At 38.1% G+C, this 9,538-nt stretch overlaps 2 protein-coding genes across 3 annotated transcripts in view; both read right to left on the reverse strand.

Moving 5' to 3' along the window:
* The window catches only part of LOC102201021 (uncharacterized), a 37,266-nt gene extending 33,752 nt beyond the window's left edge, over window positions 1–3,514 (reverse strand). The window contains exons 1-2 of the mRNA XM_013915369.1: window positions 3,447–3,514; window positions 1,320–1,508 (exon numbers count right to left, since the gene is read on the reverse strand). Coding sequence (XP_013770823.1) covers window positions 1,320–1,496 — 177 coding nt within the window. The 5' untranslated portion in view covers window positions 1,497–1,508; window positions 3,447–3,514. The remainder of the gene's footprint in view (window positions 1–1,319; window positions 1,509–3,446) is intronic.
* Window positions 3,515–5,737: 2,223 nt separating this feature from the next.
* LOC102202373 (transmembrane protein 176B-like) overlaps window positions 5,738–9,538 on the reverse strand; it is a 25,522-nt gene continuing 21,721 nt past the window's right edge. For both annotated transcript variants that reach the window (XM_005750940.1, XM_013915378.1), the window contains exons 5-7: window positions 7,561–7,830; window positions 7,318–7,440; window positions 5,738–6,585 (exon numbers count right to left, since the gene is read on the reverse strand). In XM_005750940.1, coding sequence (XP_005750997.1) covers window positions 6,520–6,585; window positions 7,318–7,440; window positions 7,561–7,830 — 459 coding nt within the window. In that variant the 3' untranslated portion in view covers window positions 5,738–6,519. The remainder of the gene's footprint in view (window positions 6,586–7,317; window positions 7,441–7,560; window positions 7,831–9,538) is intronic.

Raw genomic sequence — 9,538 nt, forward strand, 5'->3', positions numbered from 1 at the left:
TTGGGTTTTTCTCTGTATCTATGAAGCGCCTTGAGGCGACTTTTGTTGTGATTTGGCGCTATATAAATAAAATTGAATTGAATTGAATTGAATTGAATTGAATTGAATTGAATTGAATTGAATTGAATTGAATTGAATTGAATTGAATTGAATTGAACATCCACCATCAGAGTTGGATGTATATAACACAAAGGGGAAACACAACATTTTCAAGAAAAAAAAAAGAGAGAGAGATTTAAATTGACGATTTGAGAAGAAAAAAAAGAAAAGAAAAGAAAACCAGACAAATGTTTGGACACCACTACTCATTACATGAAGACAGAATCAAAACTATGACATATTCCTAAAAGTAATCTTTAAGAACTCATATAAAACTACTGTCTACTCAACATTTACAGATTAATTAAGATGTTTATCAGACTGTGTTAGTTCATACTGTATATCTTGTACCTCATTTTTTCCCTTGTCCTTCCTCCTCAGAGATTTGATCCCCAGGATGGAAGAGCCGATGGTGATGCAGAGCTCGAGGACTGACAGGACAATCAGGACAACACTGATGCTTCTCAAGAGCATCTGGTGAGACAAACATCAATGCTGCATTTCAAAACAACAATGTCACCTCAAAACTTCTGAAAATAGTTTATCTTTGTATCGATTTAATGAAGAATTTGTTCTTCATGATTTAAATTGTCTTCTTAGATGTCATATTTACACGTTTTTTGTTTGCTTATTTGGTCCAACCAAATAGTTCATTTGGTTATTAGGTTCAAATTCATCTTCTTTGCTATAACGAATGTCTCCCTGCTTGTTTTGTCCAACCAACAGTTGGAAAAAAAAACTTTTAACTGTTGGCCTTTTTCAAACTTACCTTCACCACTGCTTGGCCCTCTAAGCATCTTTCCTTAATGATCATCTCCTCAGGAGATGGAGTAACTGCGGTTGTTGTACGCATCTGGTACCAGTATGGATTGTAGTCATTATCACACTGCGATCCCCACCACAGGTATATGTTTGCTAAATGGATGCTGTAGAGCACAATGGCTGTGATTGCAAAAGCAAGTCCAGCAACATTTAGAGTCACAGTGACCACTTTGCCTTGTTGCTTTTCTAAATAAACACCTGAAGCGATTACATGCATGATGAGTGACAGCAATATGAAAAAAAATCACTAATTATTTCATCAGCAGAAATGATTAACTCAAAGTTTAGGTTTAGAGTTCTGAAAAAAATCTAATACGTATATTAATGTATTAGTAATTATATGGAAACTATCTGTTCTATCTTTGATCTATCTTCTATCTTTGAATGTTGTAGCTCACCCCCAGCACTGTCTGAGAAGTTCTGTTGAGACTCCTCAGGCGCTGAGACACAGTGCAGCACACTGGGCTGTAGCAAAGGTTCTTGAGGATCTGGCACAGAGGAGGCCAAGAGCTATCAGGGTCAGAGGTCAAGGTGAATACAGTGACCCCATCAGTCTTGGACACAGTGACAGACATCCTGTCTGTAGACTGAAAGACAGAACAGAATGCATGAAATTAAAATGAAATTCTGGACCCAATCATCCTTTCACATCGAGGGTTAGGTTCATCTAACTAACAGTCTAAGCTAAGCCAACACCACAGTCTTTTGACTGTGAGAGGAAGCCAGAGAGAGAACTCACACAGACAAGGAACATGCAAACTTCACACAGAAAAGCTGCTGTCATATATACACATGCATTAACAAACCAAGCTACTAAGTAATTAATATGATCTTATTCCTGCATTTCTGTATTTATTCCTCATTTCTCCATTTTTCCATCCAGAATTATCCAGTGTGTAGTTACTTCCACATTGTTTCAACAATTCAAATAAATGCAACCTTTGTTGTTTAGGTTACATTTGCTTACCCAGATGTTGACTTCATAGGTCTCAACAGTGTTGGTCAAGCTACTTGAAAAAAGTAATCAGTAGCGCATCTGCGCTGCTATGTGTTTTTGGGGTCTTCTTTTGCGGCTCATTCAGTGAATTTTGGTCAGAATGTGGTGAAACTTGGTGTTTGGAGTCAGTAATAGCTCTGGAAGCTAACCAGCTTGTCTTTAGCCGGTTACATGAAGTTTGAAGAAGTTCTTGTTCCATTTGGTTTGTTTAGAGGTCTTCTGCGCATCTACATAACTGCTTGTTTAACCATGGCTTGTTTTCAGTGTGTTTGGTGGTTGTAGAAATGGTTTATGTGACATTTTAGCTGAGATTCAGAGGGCTTTTTTTTTCCACTGTAAAAAGAAGTTTTCTTCCCACGCAGTGAACAGCGGACGCTAACGTTTTCGTCATTTTTTACAGAATCAAACTCAAACTAAGGTCAGTACTTCCACGCTTTAAACGCTGCATGCTCATACTCTCTCCCGCATTGTTGATCTGCACACAGCTGTTGCCATGAATGTTGCACTCGCTTACGTCATTGTCATGAGACACTCTCGCAAAAAAATTCACGGTTTTAGTAATGCAGTAACGCAGCATGCTTGCAGGAAAGTAACAGTAATCTAATTACCTTTTTGCAATAGTAATCCCTTACTTTACTCATTACTTGAAAAAAGTAATCGGATTACGCATTACTGCCCATCTCTGGGTCTCAATCACTGGATCATTAACATATTTTCATATCCAGTTGAATGTTGTGATAGCTTCCAGAATGTCCAAGGTGAGGCTACAGAGCAGTAATAAACTGTTATAGCTCATAATTAGGTGACTTCTGTTTTCCAAGAATCAAACAAATACTATTCCAAACTGGATTCATCCTGAGGTTTAACTCACTGTATTTACTGCAGCAAGTGAAGCAATCTAAAGTGACTTTTTGCTGTCAGAGTGAATGAAGTAAAGGCTGAATAACATAAAACAGTCAATTTTATCTGGACATGTGTTCAAAGTGCAAAAACATGAGGAAACTCAAAGCAAATACAAATGATGTATACTAGTGTATCTCAAGATTCAAAGTGTTTATTGTCATGTGTCACAAGAGAAAAGGCATTTCTTTGTGCAATGAAATTCTTTCTTTGCTGTCTACCCACAGATGCTGATTAATATATACAATAGTAATAGAACATATAAATACAAATAGTACAAAGAAATAGCTGAAGGCAGAAAAGGAGACAAAATATGGAGATTTGAACAGATGTGTGCAAAAGAGCTACAGCTTATTATGCTGGCTTAATATGTAAGTGCATTCCAAAAAATATGAAAGTTCATTTGTCACGTAATTTATTTGTCATACCCAAGGTTCATGTACATTTAAAATAAACTTTTCACTTTTACCTTTTATTTTCTCACATATCTTTCTGCAAATCACTTTAGCATAAGCGTAGAATATTCGTCATAAAATGGACATCATGGTACTAAATCGCTTAATCTGTAGTTATATAATGAATATCTCATATTTAATTAGGCTGTATAAACTGAATCATTTGAAAGTACCTCTCAGAGAAGAAGAAAAACGTAAACAAATCCTCTTGAGAAAAAAAATCAGTCTGAATATTGGCTGCGAAGTCGGGAAACAAACCTTTAGAGGAAGCAGGAAGTACAAGCAAACCTCTTAGCAAAAGTGCCTCCTCCCATTCGGAGCATAAAGACCTTTACCCTTTGCTTAACACAGAGTAAACACTGATTAAAAGTGAGCATAAAAAGTCAGGGCAGGATGTTAGCTGGAGAAAAGTATGTGGCAATATTGTTTAGAAATAAACAATATCTGTTTATTTAGATATTGTTTAGAAAAAAATCTGTCCAACACAAATGAAATTCATGCTTCCAAATGTTTATTAAATCGTTTCATGTTCACATGTTGCTTGTTTATTAGTCAGTTAATAGTTCTTTCTGTATTCATTTATCCTCCAGTAGGAGGATGTCATTGGATCCATGGGCCCACTTTTATATCAGCAATAGAGAACGGAAACAACTTTGTGTGAAAGTGATCTTTATCATTTATGTTACCTGTTACAGACAGGTTTTGTAATCTCCATTTTATTATTTTACGCCTCTGAATTGAGTATGTGGAAGAGGAGTCACATGACCCATAAAACGCCCCTTTTTATGTGACCGTGAACGGATCCTGGAGCAGAGGGTCGCGCTTCCAACCAGCCCTTTTTCCCTATAGTGAGCCAGCTGAGCCAAAGAAAGCCGGCTGTGTTGAGCTTGGTTCGTAGTGTACCCTTTAGGTCTGGCTCTCGGTATTCTGCCCAGCGCCACGCTCCAGTCTGAGCTACATGTCAGTAACCAAGGATAGGGCAGATTAAATTCCATATAACCACTTTATTTTTTCACTTGAGGATTTCGATTCCTTGAAATTGTTCCAGAGATTATTCAATTTCGCTGCAGAAGTGCCTCCTCCCACTTGGCAGCTACATGTAGGAGGAATGTTTGGAGTTGGACTTGTCTAAATGTGGTCCACAGTCCATGTGAAAGTGGGAGGTTGATTGATTGATTGAGGGAAATTGTTTTAAGGGGCAGGAAATCAGAAGATTTAACCTGAATATTGTGCACAATATGCTTCAGAAGAGTTTAAACATAATTTTGTTTTGGACGATAGTTTTATAAACTGAAACAAATTCATTAAAAGTTTTTGAATGTGATATACACGGTTTTTTATTTTATTTTAGGGCAGTTCCACACAGATCCGTGTCTTCTACCCGTTCCTACCTTCTTTTTGGTTCTGATTTCTAACTTCCCCTGATCACACTTAAGATGAGTGAAAGGATGAATATCCGTGCTGCTTGGTGGAGAAATTGTGCAAAAGCATCAAATCCAAACTTCAGTTTTCTTCCTTCTTAACCACTTATCCAGTATACTTACGAACAATAACGCCATGTAACAGCTATAGATGGCATCATTTTTATTCTACATGTTCCAAAATGAAATTATTTTTAATAAACAAACAAAAAAAACCCTCACTGGTAGCAATAAAGAAGAACACCAACAATGGTGGAAAACTGACTGTGTCAGAATCAGTAAATGCAAGGTGTGAAAAATACAAGCACACAGCAGGAATGCAGTCTTTAAGCAGCACTTCAAGAAGAAAACTTTGTATAACTCAGTGATGTTAAAGGACAGAGGCAACACATTTAGGCTATAAGCTGTGCAGTGACTTTCTCCAGCAGGTCTTTGTAGCGCTGTCGATCATCAGTACTCTGAAAGGGAAAAACAGCATGGGTAAAGTGCATGAAAAGGTGCTGACACATTCAAACCATGAACAACAGCAGTGACCACTGCTCTAACTACTGCGACTACTGCACAGACTGACTAAGTGAGGCCAGTTTTCTGTTGTCATTTTAAACTGAGCAGACAGTGAGCAGGACAGTCACAGCTGATGCATAGAATCAGAGATCCACCTAATCATTCCTGCTTTTTCCATTTCACAATTTTTGCTGTTAACTATTTAAATATTAAAATAATTATGTGAGTGAAATTTAAATGGTTTCTATCCACTGAATATGAACCTCTCACTATCTCAGTTGACTGACATTGTATGTTTCCATGAATCTTCTAATGAGTTTGAACTTTAAACACAGCATGTAACTTTTAATAAAAAGTCCTAAACTAAACCTAAACTCAGACTGGTTGCTTGCTGTGCAGTTTGGAAAACAGAAACCAGGAACTAAATGCAGACCTGTTACAATTAGTTCTTCCTCGTATTTGGCAGAAGTGAGAATGTGGTTTGGTCTCCATCTGATTCACGATTACGAAATCTGGATAAACACACAACGCACAACAGCTGAACCTTTCATGTTTTATTGAACATGCCAAGAAATACAATCCAATACAACTTTATTTGTATAGCACATTTAAAACCAGAGGTACACCAAAGTTTTTCACAAAATCCATTAAAACAGTAGCAAAATACAAAAGCAGATACGCTAGCAAGTGGGAGGCATTGATTAACCAAGTATACAAGTACGCAGAGAAGCAAGTAAGACTTAAAAATAAAACTGATAAAACAATATAAGCAAAACAGAGGAAAATGGGGAGGGCAAGGAAGTACACTTAAAAGGCATGCTTTAGGAAGCTGGGAAGGCTAAACTAAAAAGGTGGGATTTCAATCGAGCCTTGAAGGTCTGGATTGAGTCAGATGCGCGAATAGCATGAAGGAGGTTGTTCCAGAGGTTAGGTGCGACTGAAGCGAAAGCATTTACAGCACAGGCTGGGAAAAGTAAATTCTTGAGTTTCTTAACATTTCAAACCTCATTTAAAAGTAAAAACCTCCACCTGACATTCCCTGTTTACACATTAAAAAAGAAAGAAAAGAAAAGAGTTACCAGTTTGTATTTTGACTGAATAAACTTCAGGTTATTGCACAGCGTCTGAGCTCAGGACTCTGACTTATGACAATAATTTTGTTGTTTATCAATCACTTTTTACCAACCCGGTGCTGGGATCTAACTAAATATAAGATATATGTCACTACATTAACACACAGTCATAATTTGTATATTATCAGTTAGCTGTTAGTAAGAATGTGTGTAAATCGCAGACATTTCCATGCACAGAGTGAAGATGTTTATGCCACAGGCTGTGCAGTGACTTCCTCCAGCAGAGGTTTGTGGAGCTCTGGGTCGTCAGTGCTCTAAAAGAGAAAAAAATATTTGTGAAGTGTCGACTCCCTCCAGTCACAAACAACCATGACTGCGCACACTTTGATGACAATTTCATGCAGGGATACAAAAAAGGAATCAATGTTTAATGAAATATTTAATGTAAGTCAGCATTAAAAATAAAGTGCAATTACAATTTATTTTATTGTTATTAAAACAAACTGTGGTAAGCTGTTGTTGTCCACACTAACAGAAAGTTGTGCACAGCTGTTCAAACTTCCTCTGGTCTATTTTTTTATTAGTCCCAACAGCTCTTCTTCCTCATGGCTCTCTCTCTCTCTCTGCAGCAGTTCCACCATGAAGCTCTGATTCACACAGTCTCTCCCTAAAATCTGCAGCCTGAACTCTGGACTTGCTGTCCTGGGCCGGTCCACGTGGGAGCCAGTTTCTACAAAGAGTTTGAAGTTCCACAAATATTCTGGACTGACTGAGCTTCATGTCTTAAAGTCATGATGGGCTGTTGTTTTGTTTTATGTTGTCATTCTGCTCTCTGTCTGTACATCAGATATAAACTTTAACTGACTCACTCAAACTGATAGAGAGCATGAGAACACTGCACAGACTCACTGTTACCTGGTTTCACTGATATTCAGACAAAACAAACAGAATTCCTGCAAGAACACTTCATGTGTTCAGCCAACATCTTCTACTATTTAACATGTTTATCAGAATGTGTTTGAACCTTTGTGTTGTCCATTATCTACCTTGTTTTGTCCTTTTTCTTTGTTCCTCAGAGCCTTGATTCCCAGGACAGCAGAGCTTATCACAACACAGAGCTCCAGAACAGACAAGGTGATCATCACAGCACTGATGCTTCTCAGGAGCATCTGATGGGATACAAACAACAGTGTTTCATCTAAAGTCTCAAAATGATATATACTGCAGTATATAAGATAGTATCATATAGTGTATATGTGCTATTTTTCTTTCTGCTCTCCCTAACTTACCACCAGCACTGCTCGGCCCTCCAAGCATTTCTCCTGAATGAGTTTTTCCACCAAAGATGGAGACCTTGTTGTTTCCCTGCCATACCCGTAACCATTGTAGCCATTGTAACCATTGTAGCCATTGTAACCATTGTAACCATTGTAGCGACTGTAGCAATTGTAGTAATGGTTACTCCAATAATAAACGTCTCCTAAATAAACGCCGTACAGTGCAATGGCTGTGATGGCAAAAGCAACTCCAGCCAGATTCAGAATCACAGTAAGGATGACCTGAAAAACAAAAATGACCAGTTAATGTACAAGAAAATATCCAAACCATAAATGACACTTAGTGCATTCTTAGACTAAAGTATCATAGCCTCTGTGAGTACGCATGTTTATGTAGTCATGCCTGGATTCTTCATTAATCTAAACGTTGGTTTCTGTCTAGTTGCTGCTTTACGATATGATGGTTGTGAATTTGGGTTTGGGGAAGTTTGGGGTTTCTGTTTTTGGTTTGTTAATGTTATTCTTCCCTTCAGATTAATGAAGTATCTGATTCTGATGATTCTTCAGATTTGGAATCTCTGTCGTAGATGTCATGGTCAGGAATCTGGTGACTCCATGTTTATGTTTTGTGTTTATCAATTTTTAGAGTTTTCAGATTTTTTGTTATTTTTTTCCAGTGTTTAGGTGTTCACTGTGCTCCCTTGTGTTCATGTCTTTTTACTTTGACGGTCCCTTGTCTCATGTCTGTGTCCCTAGCATTGTCTCCCCTTAGGCTACGTCCACACTAGCCCGGATAGATTTTTCATCTGAACACTCTCTGCGTCCACACTAGCCTTTTCAGTCATTTTCACAGAATTGTGCGTCTACACTGAAACAGCCCAAAACGCTTACGTTCCAGTCCTGCCCGAAAGCGAGTGAGAATTAAAGAATTTAAATAAAAGCTATCTGGAGCACGTACAAACTGATGTTAATCTTTTTTTAGGGCTGTCAAAATTGAGAGCAATCAAAACAACTGCTGTATAATGCCCTCCGCTATCTTTGTTTAATTGGTCACATGACTCCATCACATGACTAAAATGCGTCATCGTCTGCGTTTTCAAACATCCACACTGCGATGGGACAGCTCTGTTTTGAAATATATGCGCTTTCGAGAGCGTTTTCAAAATGCTTTGGTGCAGTTGTGGATAGTTGTGGACTTTGTTGTTATTCTTTGTGATTTTTTTTAAAGATGTTTTTTGATTGAAGAAGCTGCAGAGACACATAATAAAACTGCAACTCTGCTTCCTGGTCCCAAGTCTAGATAATCACATTTGTGGAGGGGGGTTCATTAATTTGGCCAGATTTCTAAAAAGTTTGAGCTTCTTCGACGTGAATGATAATTTTACGGAAGCTACGTTTAAACTTAGGCAGCAGGGGTTTTTTTTAACCTTAGCCAGCTGATCTGACTCTTTTTCATTTTCTTCTTCCTTTATTCTTCTTGACATAATGAAATATAGAAACAGAACGAGTTCTGGATCACATCCCCTATTCAGTGTAATCTCTCAGGAAATCTAATGTGACTGTTGTCTTCATGCATGCTCAATCATCCAGGTAAGGAAATCCCAGAAAGCTGGTTCAGTGGGAGAAACGTTTGGTCGCTCATCCATCCTCTTCAGTCTCATTTGCATACTTACTGAAACTAGCACCACTGATGAACAATGGGCTGCGAGGTCAGTTTCTTGACCATTAGTATGCAAATTGTCTACAACCACTGATCAAAGACCATTGATCAGTGGCCATGAGTACCATTGGATATGAAAAGTCGCAGGTTAGCCTTCTTAGACTGTAAGATTTCCATCAGTAACGAGAGACGTTTAAATGTTGATGTGTACCGTAAAACCACGCATACGGATCAGTATTTAAGGTTTGACTCTCACAATCCAGTGGAGCACAATCTGGGTGTCACCAGTGCGCTACAACACAGAATGAACACCATCCCCACAGACAAAGC

Source organism: Pundamilia nyererei, unplaced genomic scaffold (assembly GCF_000239375.1).
Source record: "Pundamilia nyererei isolate P.nyererei 1_Seehausen unplaced genomic scaffold, PunNye1.0 scaffold00294, whole genome shotgun sequence".
NCBI classification, from domain to species: Eukaryota; Metazoa; Chordata; class Actinopteri; order Cichliformes; family Cichlidae; genus Pundamilia; species Pundamilia nyererei.